Here is a 16,214-nt window from a genome sequence, read left to right on the forward strand (position 1 = left end):
TAAGAGCCGACGGATGGTCTGGATATACCAAATATAACATCTCAGAACACTCCAGCTCAGATGTTAGTCTGATCCAAGCATTCCCACAAAGGTCAGAGTTTTGTAGTAGTTAATGCGTCATTTTTCTTAACATAATTGGTGATATAGATTACAAGCAAGTCTGGCGCTGAACAGAAATTGTCGCGCTATGCTCCTTTGTTTATTGTGCATAAATAGTGAATTGTCCTGACACAATATTGCGTTTCGCTTCTGTTATAACCATGGTACACTGACAAAACCATATACTTTTATTCACAAGATAAAACAGTTGTTTTGTATCACTAATTGTCCATTGCGATTACAACATACAATATTATTGTCACTGCTACATTTCTGTAATGCTACTGTAACCGGTTTCTGCTTCATCCCGCTGCAACAGTTCGGCCCAAACAGACTCCTCGACTCTGCGTTGTGTAGTGTTTTTAAAAAGACAAGGAGTCTCTGATCGATCGTTGCCACTTTATTTCCTGAATGGAAACAACGGTGTATTATCAGTGCACAGGCTCGCCATACACCACTCCGCACAGCACACTCTCGTATGGCTACGGCAGACTGGCAGCGATTACTGCAGCAATATTACAATTTCTAATATACAATAAAATAACAGCAACAACAAATGATGTACCTGAATGGAAACAACGGTGTATTATCAGTGCACAGGCTCGCCACACACCACTCCGCACAGCACACTACGGCAGAACATCTCATTAGCATTCCGCTTTAGCATACAGTTTCACACATTAATAAACAAATGAAAAGTACATAAAACTGGTGTTGGACATGTGTCCACTAAGCACTTATTACACTCGGTGCTCTTCAGCTAATCAAACATGTTTTATGTGTCTGTACTACTTAGCTATATTGTGTGCGGAACAATACAACTCACCTCTCGTATGGCTACGGCAGACTGGCAGCGATTACTGCAGCCAGCCACACCGAGAGGGGGGGCGCTGTTTCCCCATTACACTGATATTTGTGGCAAGTGGAATAATACCACAAACACTGTTACACTACCAGAAATTATTTCCACTACTAATTAATTACCGTTGAGCTCAAAGGTCCTATTAATAAACTGTTAATGAATGTGTATTTATGAAGACGATTTGTGAGACTGGTAAACTTATGATACGTACAATAGTCTTTCGTTCTACACGGTGCGTTTCAAGGTCCTGTACCCATCCGTCGGTAAACTGTACCTGGGCTTGTTGCAGTGACCTGAAGTTACTAAACTTCATGAGTGTATGCACTCACTCCAAGAAGCGTATAATTATAAATCTGAGCGTGGTGAAAGTTGGGCAGCACGCTGACGTCTTTTGTCCACTCTTTCACTCCTTTGATTTTTTTCCTCGTATCTTTTCTTTGTCTTTTCGTCGAGTCTGTCTTTGTACGGACCGGCATTGTTCTCCTTTTGTTTTGTACATTCCTTTTTTGTGCGGCAAAGAAAAAAAAGAAGGTATTGGAACCGGAGAATGAACGTTTTGCGGTGCTGCAAATGTTTGCATTTGATGCGGTACTTGGATTGTTTTGCCACGAGTTCCCGGCATGCCATGCGCGAAAATCACGTGATTGCTAAACAAGGGGGAGGGTGCATCCAGCCTCCTCGGCTGTAATTGGTCCAGCCCAGAGTCGATCATGACCAATTGGCCAATCCAACACCTTTCATTATATATACCCTTCCTATTAAAAAAAAAAAAAAAAAAAATATCCATCGGCCCACCGGGCAAATGCCCGGTATGCCCGATGGCCAGTCCAGCTATGCTTCCCAGTGTGGTGAATTTTCTAGCTCTTTTTTTTGTGTGTGAAATTATTTTTTTAACCATTTGACTTGAAGTTGATTTAAGCAGATGCATATTCTTTGTGATATGAACACATGGGAAACAAATGATCATTTAGCCATTTATTTTTAGCTCAAAATGACAACATTAACACAGTAAAACAGGTCTCCTTCTTAAACAGAAGCCTGTCATGCTTAACTTTTGAGAATATAAGGAAATCTTTCTTTAAAAGAACTCTGTCCTGCTTAACTTAAAATTATATAAATTAATAGAAAACAATAGAAAGAAAAATATTCTTGTAACTGTGCACATATAGTGCATTTAGTACAATTGGCTTCAGTTGAGGTATTATTTCAGCTTTTCTAATGCTAATCAGCTGCTCCTGTTTGTAAACCCGCTTGTTCCCATGATTACGCATCTTAACTCATCATCATTATTCATCTATGTATTACTTTTATGTATTAGTGATCTATTTGTTGTAATCATCTATCCTTGCAGTTGTTTATTACACAAAATAAGTTATATTATCACACTTCTGGCCACATAGCGCTGATATTCACTGCACATGCCCATATTAACTTTTTCCAGCCAGGTGTTTTCCTTTTCCCATTCCTCCCTGTACTTTTGCAGCCTTTTTTTTTCTTTCTCTGAGGGGAACAAACATTGCTGCTCTAACGCTGGGCTCACACTGTGCGATTTTTGGCCCATTTTGAGACGATTTCTGAGTCGTGCGACGGATTTGGTGATTGGCCCGATTTTGGCCTTCATCGTGCGTCGTGTAGTATACGTGGGGTAACGAGAAGCGATTAACACCTCACGACCAGCTCCCGATCATCAATCGCTCGTGAGGGTGTCACCGCAGCCGCTCACACTGCGCACGCGCAAACACGTAAACGTCGGTGAAAAAGACGGAGCAGCACAGCAGTGCAGCGTGTGATCTGGACACGAGTGATGGAGGCACAACTTGTAGAACTTTAGAAAGCTCATCCGAGCCTTTTCGATGTGGCATCACAAAATTATCACGACCACAACAACCGTGAAAACAGTTGGATTTACACTGCTGCTTAATCACAGCTGCCTGATCAATGTTTTTCATTAGCAATTTAGCAAAGTTGATGGTGGTGGTGTGTCTGTGTGAGTGAAAGACAGAGAGCGAGCGACAGATTTTCTGTTATAACCTTCATTTTATGGAGGCACAGTGTGAGCACTCAGGTCGCATCAGAGCATCGGGCGGTATAGTGTGAGACCCTGCATCGTGACCTACCAACTTCTAACCCCTGCGAGTCAATCGTGCAGTTTGAAAATCGCACAGTGTCTGCCCAGCTTTAGGTGTACTGTCATCCGAGACTTGCACCGCAGTGTCGGCGTTTGTTTCCCTGTTGGCCATGCTTGTTGTTGTGGTCATCTGTTGTCTTCCGGTATTTTCTCTGTAAGCGACCTTTCATCGACCAATGAGATAATCTGAATTGTCATACTCGAATTGTCATAAGTGTGCTGTCAGCTCATTGGTCACAAAGCAGGAGAGGGGCTGGGAATTATGTTTTCAAACAAAGCGTTAATTCCATTAACATTTATAGACTACTTTTGATTCTCACTATATTACGGGACAAAGTGCGTCCCTTATTAGCTCAATATGGGACGTGTACTTTTGTTTTGAAATACGGGACGATTCCGTATTTTAAGGGACGGTTGGCAACCCTACCCAGGTTTGCTGACCAGCAGTCACGTAGCGATGGAACCCTAGTAACCCCCCGCAAGATGACAATTGCAATAAATGCCATTAGTTCAGGGAGGTCCATGAACCAATGAACATGCTCCGTTTGCTGTGCATGTTGAATACTCCATTCTTGAATGCTATGAAGCATGTCAAGAGTGATGAAACACAGGAAGCTCTGAAGGCGACTCGAGATACTTTTCTTGGCCTTAGCCATTGGCTCTCCATCTGCAGAGTACGCTTCTATTGGGGTGAAAGGGAGACAGGGCCCCACCTGTTCTTCACGCCACACTGTGCCATCTTTCGCTGTCTCAGTCACCAAACAAGCTCTCTTTTTAGGTTGAGAAGCAGTCTCCTCATCTGCAGTGTGAACAAATTCAAATTGTGAGCAGTGGGAAGGTCAAACGAAATCACAAATGCATGCATAGAAACTAATTATAATTCCAGTATCTCCTCCTCTGTATCGGAATAATGTCTGAAATATCTTACTTACTATATCCACTTACTTGTTTGAAATGAAATGGGGTTAGCTAGTAACCTTAACACCTAACCCAGCACACACAAAAAGTGGAAACTATAAAAAAAAGGTAGAGTAGATATTTCTGTCACTCTGCTCTGCTTTTTTTTTTTTTTTTAGTATTTTTCACTTGTTTGAAATGAAATAGGTTTCATTTCATATTATTTCCTAACCTGAAGACTGATCAGACAGCTCTGAAATTCTAGGTCTTCTCCATCCGAGTCACAAGGGTTGACTTCACTCAGGATCATTTCCAAGGCCTGCTGAGTGGTGAGTCTTCTCTGCATTTTCTGTCCTTGGAGAGGAGGGTCGTGTGTTGTCTTCGTAGCGCTTGTTAAAAATAACACAGCATCCACTTATGCCTTGCGAGCTACTGCTCCAAACATTTTATTGACACCATTCATCCTCTCACACCACAGACCAGTCTTCTTTTATGTGCTCCCCTGGAGGCATTTATGAGCTTTCTTAAATACAGCGCCCCCCCTGCTGGTAAACCTTATCATTACATGAACACCTACATATCAACACATCCCCTTTCCTCTGAATTATATATATAACATAGGTCTTATAAACTAACATATACACATAATTGTTCTACATTAATATCTGTGTGTGTGTATAGAGAGAGAGAGAGAGAGAGATCGAGAGAGATCTATATCTAATTTTTATTTATTTATTTTTTTAAAAGAAAAAAGAACATTCAGAAAAACAAAACTTTATTTACTATGTAAAATCTGTTAAAGTAAATGAAGATACACCACAGAATTCGTCAGGGCAATGAAGGATTCGGCTAGGTGCAGTGAGATTGTATCCACTGTTCTGACAAAACGTCCTACCGTAGCGTAAATTTATGGTCTTGTCTATCAATCCGTGCTACCTTATCAGAATATGCTACCTTACGTAGTTAATGGCTCCGTCGTATGGGTAGGACGTTCAGATGGCCAAATCACACTATTAAAACGTGCCTCCAGCACACAATCATCTAATGTTGACAAAGAATGCAAAGAGACATAGAGGGGAAAAGACAGCTGTTTTTATTAGAAGTTGTTATGTGTTTTCCTTACATATTTTTGCATTTATGTTCTTGGTTGCTCTTTATATTTTGCACATGCAAAATGTGCCCATCTTTGGCAAGATTCACACTGCACCTGGAAAGGAAAAATAAATAGCTCATATGTTTGGTGAATACTATTAGTCAACATTTTAAACATGATTAGCAAGTAATGATACTAAGACTTACGTGTTTCTTTTGTTTGGTTTTGTTTTACCATTTCAATCATGCTGCGGTCAGCGTCCGTATCTAACATAGAGCAAACAATGCAGTAATCCTCAGCGTTCCCTGAAACACATTCATGGTTAGGTTTTACTCAAACATTATTTATTGATTAATTAAAAAATAGTAGTAAATTTGTTCCACAAATACTTCATGGCAAATTAGTCCCCTGAATTTTTTTTAATTAGACTTATTTGAAAGTGTTTGAAAAGCACTATTTGTACTGTGCTGTTTAAAAAGCACTATTTAAAATGGAAGTACACACTCTAACGTGATAAGGACTTTACTGGACTTACCTCGATGTTCAAGTAGGGTGCAAGCTATCTGCATTCGCTCCAGCACAACTGCTTCTGTAGTGGTTAATACTTCACTGACCTCTCTCCAAAAGCAAGGTAGTGTTCTGCAAACTGAGATTTCTCATTATTGTAATATAAAGTCCTAATTGTAGCTAACAATAAATGGAATCATTTGAATAAGGGTTACCTTTAACAGCAAAACTCCGCAACTGCTGGAATCCTGTTGGTTGTTGTGTTGCATAGTCTGTAACTGCCACTCCATGGTGTCTTCATGCCCTCTCATCCTCAGAAAATTCCTAGTTGAACAAAAATGTTTGTAATGAAACAAGAAATATTTTATCTAAGAATAATACCTCAGTATCATACATACCTCCAGTTGTGCAGAATTTTCCTGTCATAAACACCTTCATTCCCCATGGGGTCTATGAGCAGTATTTTCTGTGCAGAAATGTTGACAATCTAAAGGAAAAAGTTAATAAATTAAAAATCACTATAGTTTTTGCCACTGAAAACCTATTTAAGAATAACACTGAGCAAGAAACTGCTTCACAACAAATTACACAAATTAATAACTATATGAACACATACCACAAGAATCCAGTGCGTACCAAAGTTCACAGGGCACAACCACATGTCTTCAACTGGGAACTTCATCTGTGGGATTGGAAGTGCAGAGTAATTTCGATTTACTTGGGTACCATGCATCTCAGGGTGTTTTCAAATAGTGTTGTTTAAAGGAACTGAACTCTGTCCTCAGAAATAGAAATGAGTCAACTTTTTGGACCACTTCTTAACTTTCAACTTACCTTGGTGAGGCATCTGAACTGCCCAGAAAACAACGAGCTTGCAACTACTGAACAGAGCAGGTGTACAGCATTCTGTAGAAGTATACAAAAATGTTACAGAACAGTAAATACATTTTTATTTATTTATTTATTTATTTCTTGTATTTCAATATAAGTGGGCAAAGGACATTTCTTACTTACCTTTCGTCTCTCAATGACACGGTGCAGGTATGCATCAATGACCTGTTTTGAAAAGTCAGAGTTTATAAACCAGCAGCAACAAATTCTGAAGTAACTGCTTGAGTGCTGTACACAAAAACTTGGAAAGGAATATAATTTCTGATAAAGGTTCTTTCTGCATAAACTGGGTATTATGATGTCACAGATGTCACAACATCTGTGTTGTTGTTGATAACAATCGTTCCTATTGAAGTGAGTGGGTGAAACTTTATCAGAGTTTTGCTATATACCCCCCCCCCCCACACACACACACCTACCTGCACATTTTAAACTATTAATGGTGCTTCAGATGCTTCAGAAGGAGCAGCACTTCAAAATCAGAATCAATAATAAGTTCTCTTACCTCATCAGAAAGCCACCGTGACCCCTGCAGTGTTCGTAAAGAGGAATCAAATAACTTGTATGGTCCAACAACTGACTCCAAGCGCCCAGTATCCTTTGCACGCCACAGCCTCTTTACTAAAAGAAAAATATGATAAGTTAGCTCAGGCATGCATGAGATTTTTAGTGGAAAAGCCGGGTAAAGGCCAACGGGCCACAAATGGAAAAAAGTCAACACAATAAACATGCATTTTCACGCAGAGAAATAGGAAAGGTACAGCGGGTGGGCAAAAGAGAAAATTACTGACAGGCAGATCCATTTCCAGACTTCCACAAGCTCAGTGCATGTTGCATGTTTCTTTACATCCAATATGAGTTGAAGACTGCAAAATGCAAACAAAGTCATGCAATGATCAATCATGTTGCAACGCCAAACTGGCAACAAATGACCAACGGGCCAAAAAGAGTTGTTCACTATGCCACCTTCATTTTCTGAGCTTCGTGTCTGGGAGGGAAGTTCTTGTTCACGCGTTTCCGGTCCAGGAACAGAATTAAACTCCTTGTGGGAGAAACAACTTTTGTCAGCTGTTTTGGGTGCATAATGAATAATAGAGGGTCTGGTATCCTCTGGACTTTGCTGGCACTGAGGGTTAGCAGTAGGATGGCAGGGGGGCATCTTCAGGTCTGTGTTGCTGTTCACTGTCTGACTGTGAGTTGGGTATTTTTCATTGTCACTGACATTTACATGGTGGCTTCTTCTGTACGGCTTGATATGGTCAATGCTGTAGTGATTTTTTAAAGTTGCTCCTTCCGTGTTTTTTAATCTCACACATTTGCCAGCGATGTCTTGAATGGTGTAGGGTCCTGAAAAATCTGGATCAAACCTTCCTCCCTTCCTTCCACGTTTCCTCATGTTCAGGAGAAGAACTTCATCTCCAACGCTGTACACAAGGTTCATTCATTCATTCATTCATTCATTCATTTATTTATTCATTTTCAGGCACAACAAATACCTATATTGAACATAAAATACACAAAACAAAAAACAAAACTTGCCTGAAAAAGGAGTGGGACGAAGAGAACTTATTAAATCCCACCCCTATACTCACTCATCAACAAAAAAAAAAACAAACTTCCCGCAGCTAGGTTTCTGTATTTCTTCTGGACTCGTCTGGCATAGGCTTCCTTTTGTAAGTCTTGGGACTTTGCCATATTTTCCTCTACAGACTCATATCATTTTTTGTATAGTCATTTTTACACTTCCATAGGTGAACACATTATACTTAAAGGTCTCCTCAACATTTATTACTTTACATAAAGATGCAAATATAAAGAAGTAACTAGTCACTTTATCTTTTAAATGTATCTTGCATATAGAAGTTAAGCAGAGAAGATTAAAGCTGCAGCCAATATCAATATGCACAATTTCCAATTAAGATTACATTTAATTTATGCATTATCATAGTTGTTGCATAAATAGAATTCTAAACTCTCCCCGTTGTCCTCCAGGGTGTTAGAGATGATGGGACAGATGTTGTTAGTTATATGACAATCAATTAGTATATTTGGTAATACTGAAGCTTAAAGAAACTTTGTTCAATTCTAAACTACCATTCGCTTTAATTTTCCGCCAAAATCTCCGGCGTCTGACGTCAGTTACAACATGAGTCACTTACCACCTCCTGTAGCCAAGCCCTAATCTCAAACGAACCCCGCCGCTCCTGTTATGAGCAACTGTGGCGATAAATTCAAGTTTCTGATGATATAGACTCGTCATTACTTTGAAGCACTTGCATGATTTCCTCAAGGAATAAATCTGTATTATAATCATCATCTGATTGTAACACACACTGCACATCACTGGTTAGGGATGGTCCTCGTAACACAACATTCAACATGCTCCCTGATGGGGCATCTTCTAGGGCTTGGTCAATTAAATTAGCTAAACTCTCTCGCACCCTGCCGGGAACCTGTTGCAGATTATCTAGACCGATCTCTTTAAAATCAAGACGCTGACGCAGTTCTCTGGAATTAAAATGAGGCATGTCCCTACTCCTAACCCCACCGCTACCATCACCACAGCTACCGCCAATCTGCACAGTGTCACTTTCATTCGTGTTATCTAATACATCAACAGCTGCATCAAAATCATCGCTAGAAGGTGGATGCTCATGAGTGTCAAAATGGTCAGCAGAGGACACAACATCAAGACTACCAATTGCATCAGAATGTGCAGTAGGTGACGATAGGAGGTCGTCAAATGTCAAAATTTCAATTTGGCCAACAGAGGACCGAGCAATAAGATTCTCACCTGCATCAGAACCAAGACATCTGGCTAATACGTCGGATTCTGTGTCTGGCTCATAACTGGTAACTAGCTTTACTGTCGGGGTCAACTTTGCTAGTGACAGACAGAAGCACTTAAAGGCTTACTTTACAGTTTGTAAGTTTTGTAAGTAGAGAAATACATTTTGGGCATGTCATTTTAGAGCAGAATGCTCAGTAAACACTTGGGGGCTTAACAGGTTAATATACAAAGGATAACGGTAGGGGAAACCCAGCTAGGAATAATCGCACACGAGACAAGAAGGCAAAACTAGACACACTGAACACTAGATGAGGGATGATTAAAATAAAACAGAAGCATGAGACACTGACATGGAGACATGGGGGGAATAGTTGTGCAGTCAATGTTCCCTCTAAGCTGCGCAATTGCGCACTGCTGGCACGTCTCTGCGCAGAAAAAAAATCTGTGTTGCGCACAAAAAAAATCGAACCTGAATTAAAATTAAAACTTTAACAACTCTGTTTTGCAGTGTGAGTCAGTAAATGACTGGCTGCTCCCGTATGAGATTAGAACGATGCCACCTTATCCCATAGTCCAGCCAATGATGCGATTCACATTCGTATATACGCAGCTAATCAACGTCGCTGACAGGCTGTGACAGCGTCCTTATGTGCCGACACCGGTGTTTTAGCGAGCAAAGCGGCTGATGTGGAGTGAAGCCACGTTAATGACAATGTGTACAACCATTGGAGATGTGAGCAGGACAGACGGAACAATTGATGGAAAAAGTGTGGACTTTATACCAGTTTTTAAATTGTGTTGATCGGCCACGTAAAACCAGAGTTATGATAAAATATCTGCAATGTTTGTTTTCCTTCCTGAATACTGTCGTTGTTCATATTTACTGCAGGAAGAAACAGTAAAAACTGCGTTTTATAAGGAAAACGCTCAAAAGCCTGTGAGCAAAAACAAAACCAATACACCCATGCAATTGACAACCTCTTCTAAACAAGAAGCCTAGGCTCTGAAGAGCCCGAGTGTCCAGGAGGGACGTTCCATGCCGGATACACTATGGACAGGTGGAGGAATTGGAGGGTCATGTGCCAGGCGGGACTGTTGAACGAGGACATTGAACACATCTACCTTTTCGGAGCCATGATAACAGGGTTCTTGCTGCTCAGAGCTGGCTTGGCTCTGGCTTTTAAAAGATTAAAAAAGTGTAAACGGCTGTTCAAAACCCCACAAGGCTGCTCGCTGTGATTGAAATGATTGGACGGCTCGTGGCTTCTCAAAATGTGCTCATTGAACGCAGCACAGAAATCTTTGAGAAGTTCACAGCAGTTGTGAGTACTCGGGCTAAGCACTTTGAGCGCAAAAATGATAACTAGTGATGGGTCGTTCGCGAACGAAATGGCTCTTAGACCCGACTCTTTGACATGAACGACGCGAGCCGGCACATGGTTTTTTGTTGTTGTTTGTTTGTTTGTTTGTTTGTTTGTTTTTTTTCCTTTCTCTCAACCTCTCTCTCGCACTTTTTTCCCGCTTCACTCCGCAGGCGAGCGGTGTGCTTTACGCTAGGAAGAGGGGGAAGGGGCGGTAGGTACACTCAGCACAGGAACAGAGCGGGAGGGAGAGAAAGAGAGCCAGGGACAACGACGTCACATTAGAAAGGTATAGTAATCATCCACAACTATTTTCAGTTGCAGATGATAGAGGATGATAAAGGATTCAGAAAGTTTATTCATGCAGGTCCATATGACGAGGAATGTGCATCTTCTTGTCGAGGAGCGTGTCAGGTTACATTTCACTGTGTGTTATACTTGTATAACTATGCATGTGACAAATAATAAAGAACCTTGAACCTTTTTGTTTTCATATTTTAATTTATATTTAATTGTGTTGTGGTTTGCAGTGTTTTGTGTTGTTTCACTTTAAATTTGTAAAAGGAAAAAGCTGAAAATTTAAACAGTTAAAAATTGAAATGTGAATAGTTGATTTTTGTATTATATGATTTATTTATTACATTTTGTGTGGAGTGAATAAATAAAAGTATATTTACGGTGGCCCCTAGAGACAAATCACGTACGAACTCTGAAGCACGTACAAACTCCAAAACACGTACAAACTCCGAAGCACATAAAAAATCAAAACACGTACAAAACACAACACAAGTGCTCTAGGATGCTAGGTGCAGTGTTGAGCTTTTGTTGCCTACTGGCTACACAAGCCAGCAAGTACCAACGACCGGATTTGGTGTGTGGTAGTAACAGGTAAATGAACATTGTTTTTAAATTATTTTAATATATATGAGTGCCTGTGTATAAATACACAAGCAATACACATATGCTTTCATGCTTTCAAGTGTGTAATTTAAGTGATCTAGTAGCTCTGTTTTGGAAGTTCAGTTCATGCTAGAAATGTGTTTTGGAGTTTGTACGTGTTTTGTCTCTAGGGGCCACCGCATATATTTATATATAAACATATATAAATAAAACCACTTTTTTTTTACGTTAGTAATTCCTTTTGTGCATAATTTTGTATTATTGTTAATAATAAATTAATTAAAGCAACAAAACAACCTGAAGAGCTGGTTCGGAGCCGAAAGAGCCGGCTCTTTTTAGTGAGCCAAACCGAAAGAGCCGGATCTCTAAAAAGAGCCGGAAATCCCATCACTAATGATGGCCAACAAGCGAGCAGTAGCAGCATTCTTAAAAAAAAAAAAGATAATAATAATTTCTTGGCGGTTAACCCCTTAGCAGTCCTACAAATTTTGCCTAAAATTTGTGAAAAAGGCATATCCAAAATAAATTGCATGCTGCTCTTGAACCATTTGGAGTATATGCATGGTTTTGGTCTCTTTTGAAAGGAGACAATCTGTAGTTTGTTCCTGAGGTGTCAGAATCACTTTATGTCATACTGCTATTGAGTAATAGAACTTTGAACACACTAAAAAAGAGAGAAAAAAAAATCCGCCCAAGTTTTTTTTTGTAAGGAATGCATGCAGATGCCTACCTTGTGAGGTATTAGCTGGAAAACACAACAGGATCAAAGCATGAAGCCTTACCAAGCCACAATTCAAATTTGATAACAATATCTTAGAAAATGAGTGTTCTATGCAAGTTTATTTAGGTCTATGTATAGGCGCTACCCAAAAAAGGCCATTTGGAGTCTCCAAGTGGCCCTTTGTAACAATCAACACATAAAAGGCTGTAATTCTTGAATGCTTTTATGTACAGTCCTAATTTTGGTCTCTAATTAAAGGTTACACTCAGAGCTATTCTTACATCCAGATTTATTGTCAATACTTTACAAAATTACAGGAGCATAAACATTATACAGTGTTTTTTTTTTCAATTTCGAAACAAATGTAAAGGGAAAAAAAAGTATTATGGCATTAAAACTCACTATATATACACATTATGTATATGCATCTGTGGGTGTATAAATATATATATAGTTTTTCACACAAATGTATTTTTACAATTATATTTTTTAGAGATCATTGGCATCATGCCAGTCTTTATAACAATCTCGACTTGGCAAAAAGCACAAAGGCACATCACAGGAGGAGCACTTTACTGGTGTCTTTGCCTGGCAGTGTCTGCACCTCAGACGACCTGTGGTGCTGTGTCCACTGATATGCACAGGCTTGTGATGTGCTCTGTTTGGAGAGGGTGATGGTGCGGGCGATGGAGCAAGGCTGCCAGCTGCCGCTGCCAGCTCCTCAATAAGTGTCTCCCGAAAAGCCTTTTGGTGCATGGGTACCTCTCCTTTACCCTTTGTGATGCTCTTGTGAAGCAGGAAGGCATTCACAACAGCAATGTCCAGAAAATGATAAAAAAATGTCTTATACCACCTCTGAGTCTTGTGGATGACTTTATAGTAGTTTATCAAGGCATCGGAGTGGTCCACCCCACCCATGCACCTGCATTGACAGAAAAAACAAGAACAAATAGAATTGGATTTCCAAAAAACAAAATAAATAACATAATAGTTATATAGATTGTTGAATATAAAATACATACCGATTATACTCCTTCACTGCTGGTGGAACAGAGATGTCTTTCAGCACCCAGTGTCCATCTGCATCTCTAACTCTCCTTTGAACAGTGTCCCCAGCATGGGCTGTGTGGAGGGTTGAGCACAGGAACACATCCCTTGTGTCTCGCCACTGAACGAAGAGAAGGGAGTCCTTTCGGATCCATCTTATGCTGCCACGGGGAGATTTAGAGTCCAGGCAATTTTTTTTGGTTTTTGGAAATCCAATTCTATTTGTTCGTATTGTTCCACATGCCCAGATCCTCTTCTGAAGGAGGTCACAGAAAAGGGAGGGACTACTATAAAAATTATCTACAAAAAGTTTGTATCCTGTGCCAAGCAACCGTGTATCGATAAGCTCCATCACGGATTCATAACTTAGTCCCTTGCCACTGTTTCCCTGCAGCTTCCCTTCATACACGAAAAAGTCCCATGTATATCCGTTGCTCGAATCTGCCAAAACAAAAAGTTTGTATCCCCAGCGAACAGGCTTATTTTTCATGTATTGCTTTATTCCAATACGTGCTTTGGAGGCAACCATTCGCTCGTCAATGGAAATTTCTTGGCCAGGGTTATAGTTTATTTTACAGACCTCCCTCATCTCCGTGTATAATGGTTTTATTTTGCAGAGACGGTCAAAATCTGCCGTACCTCTTCTCTGCTCATTAGCAGCATTGTCCTCCAAACTGCTTAGGTGAAGGGAGCGGCAGATCCTTTGAAACTTCTTACCAGACATTATTTTTTTAGGGAATGGAAGGCTGTACAGTTTACTACCTCGCCAGTAATCAGTGATTGCAGGGAGTTTGACCAGACCCATATAAATCACCATGGCCATAAAAGCATACATGTCCTGTAAAGTCAAGTCAATCCATGGGTTAGAGGGCTTGTGGCATGTTGATCCAAAGTCATTTGTGTTTTTAATTATTGTCAGCAACATGGAGTTTGTGAAATAAAGTTGAAAAAGCTGTAAAAGTGTGTATGAAGCTGTAGGTATGATCTGAGGTCCTGGTGATTTGATGGGCCTGAAGGTGGGCTGTGGTGGTATTATGTCTGGAGCATCTGTATCATTCCATCCCTCTTCAGATGTACTGGCTGGCATCTCAGCTTGACTGCTGCCAGTTCTCCCTCTTCCTCTTCCTCTCCCCCTCCCTCTTGGCCTTCTGCTTCCAGAAACTCTTTGGAAAGTGGAAGGATGTGGCTCCTCTTCTGACGAAATGCTGTCATCGTGTTCCTCTGTACTTGTCTTTTTACTGGCTGGCTCCCATAGTTCATCTGATTCTGATGATTGTCTGTGATATACAAAAAAACAACAACGATATAAGTTAGCAGGAACACCTCAAAACACACACAATATATATATATATATATATATATATATATATATATATATATATATATATATATATATATATATATATATATATATATATATACACACATTATATAAAGACACACGACGTGAGTTAGTAAGAACACAATCAAAACACAAAGATGCACACACACAAACAAACAATATAAACACAGCAGGAGTTAGTAAAAACGCATCAAACACACAGAGGAGCAGGCGCGCACACACACAAAGGCGCACACACACACAAAGGCACACATACAAACAGTAATATCATTGTATGATATAATAAACACTTACATGTCGAGAGTAGCGTCTCCTCCATCCAAAAAAATATCCTCTGCTACCGAGTCAACAAAGGAAACATCACTGTCTTCTTCGGAAATATCTTCCTCCGACTGATCACTGTCACGCCGAGTGCATTGTTCGAGGACTTCTTCCAGTGAGAAGTAAGTTTTCCTCTTTGCCATTTTGTACTTACAAAGCTCCTTTGGTCGCAAGTTCTCTCAAAATGCTGTATGAACACAGACGCTGTCGTCGCTATGAAAGTTTACGCAAAAGCGCACGAGTGACAAAAACCTTTTGCGCATGCAAATAAAAGGGGAAAAACAAGTGTCCTCCCCCTTAAGCTGCATATCAATCTTCTTTAAATCCTGTGTCACAATGTTAAAAGCCATCTTTTACTACCCAATCTAACAATGATAATTCCGGTCTCTATTTATCTTCAAGAAATGACAACTCTGTCCAACTTGTTGTGCCATAGAACAATTTAAATGTTCTGCTGCTTTTATTACCGTGTTGTTTCAGGAGTTAGCATGGATACATGTATGCACAGAAACTTGCAACAACAAAAAATGCACAACATCTCTACCACTGAGTGCTTGCTACGAGCAAACTTTAAAGTAAGAACTTTGCTTCCAAATGTGTTCAATGTGAAGCGGATGATGTGAAGACGTCCCTGGCCCCCTGTCTTTATCCTGATCAGTCTCATTCCCTTGTTTCTGTTGCCTCCATACCTGAATAAGGAGACTCACTCTCATCCCTTGAGGAATCTGAAACTTGCAGATCAAACTTTTCTAAAAGTTAAAAGAAAACAAAACACAGCCAGAGAATTTATAATTAAAAAAAATCTTAAATTCTAATCTTTTAATTATGTTTCAGAGCATCTTAATAAAATTTACACTCGGCGCTAATTTCAATTTTTGGTGTTTAAAGTGTTTGGCCTTTATAATGTGAAAGAGTTCCATTCTCCACTGCCAAAAGCAAGCTGAAGGGTTTCCTGAAGCAAGCGGTAATACTGCCTGTGCAAACGAATGTCATGACCCAGAAGGCCTGATAGTTGGTCTGCTTTATTTTCTTGAAGATGTAAAACCTGCAAAATTGTTGCTATACATTTTTGGAGCCTTGCTGAAGTTAAGGTGTTTTAGTTGAAAGACTTGTTACCAGTCTTTTGGCTACCTGCTGCAGATCGAATGCTTTGCTGGTCCTCAATTGCATTATATAGCAGACAAATATTAACAATACGTAAACCATCTTTGAGTGCCATTACATCCTAAATTATACCGTACTTGTGCCATTGAT

At 40.0% G+C, this 16,214-nt stretch overlaps 2 protein-coding genes across 2 annotated transcripts; both read right to left on the reverse strand.

The window, feature by feature from the left end:
* Positions 1-4,792: 4,792 nt before the first annotated feature.
* On the reverse strand, positions 4,793-7,954 carry LOC113016499 (sentrin-specific protease-like). The gene is made up of 9 exons (XM_026159372.1): positions 6,983-7,954; positions 6,601-6,642; positions 6,421-6,492; positions 6,203-6,268; positions 5,985-6,073; positions 5,802-5,910; positions 5,615-5,725; positions 5,286-5,384; positions 4,793-5,193 (listed from the first exon to the last, which is right to left on the reverse strand). The coding sequence occupies exons 1-7, from the start codon at positions 7,205-7,207 to the stop codon at positions 5,678-5,680; spliced, it is 651 nt and encodes a 216-aa protein (XP_026015157.1). The 5' UTR covers positions 7,208-7,954; the 3' UTR covers positions 4,793-5,193; positions 5,286-5,384; positions 5,615-5,677.
* A 4,734-nt stretch (positions 7,955-12,688) lies between these two features.
* LOC113016794 (piggyBac transposable element-derived protein 4-like) lies at positions 12,689-15,707 on the reverse strand. The gene is made up of 3 exons (XM_026159923.1): positions 14,934-15,707; positions 13,273-14,574; positions 12,689-13,172 (listed from the first exon to the last, which is right to left on the reverse strand). The coding sequence occupies exons 1-3, from the start codon at positions 15,101-15,103 to the stop codon at positions 12,740-12,742; spliced, it is 1,905 nt and encodes a 634-aa protein (XP_026015708.1). The 5' UTR covers positions 15,104-15,707; the 3' UTR covers positions 12,689-12,739.
* Between the last annotated feature and the right edge of the window lie 507 nt (positions 15,708-16,214).

The sequence above is a fragment of the Astatotilapia calliptera genome, chromosome 23, assembly GCF_900246225.1.
Source record: "Astatotilapia calliptera chromosome 23, fAstCal1.2, whole genome shotgun sequence".
In the NCBI taxonomy this organism is placed as follows: Eukaryota; Metazoa; Chordata; class Actinopteri; order Cichliformes; family Cichlidae; genus Astatotilapia; species Astatotilapia calliptera.

Excerpts from the sequence above, each read along its gene's own strand:
- LOC113016794 (XM_026159923.1), bottom strand. The coding sequence starts at position 15,103 with ATGGCAAAGAGGAAAACTTACTTCTCACTGGAAGAAGTCCTCGAACAA. Across the intron at positions 14,575-14,933 it reads GGAGACGCTACTCTCGACAT|ACAATCATCAGAATCAGATG; the intron begins GTAAGTGTTTAT and ends TGTATATCACAG. Across the intron at positions 13,173-13,272 it reads GCAGTGAAGGAGTATAATCG|GTGCATGGGTGGGGTGGACC; the intron begins GTATGTATTTTA and ends CTGTCAATGCAG.
- LOC113016499 (XM_026159372.1), bottom strand. The coding sequence starts at position 7,207 with ATGTTTATTGTGTTGACTTTTTTCCATTTGTGGCCCGTTGGCCTTTAC. Across the intron at positions 5,911-5,984 it reads AAAATTCTGCACAACTGGAG|GAATTTTCTGAGGATGAGAG; the intron begins GTATGTATGATA and ends TTGTTCAACTAG. Across the intron at positions 5,726-5,801 it reads GCGGAGTTTTGCTGTTAAAG|TTTGCAGAACACTACCTTGC; the intron begins GTAACCCTTATT and ends GAGAAATCTCAG.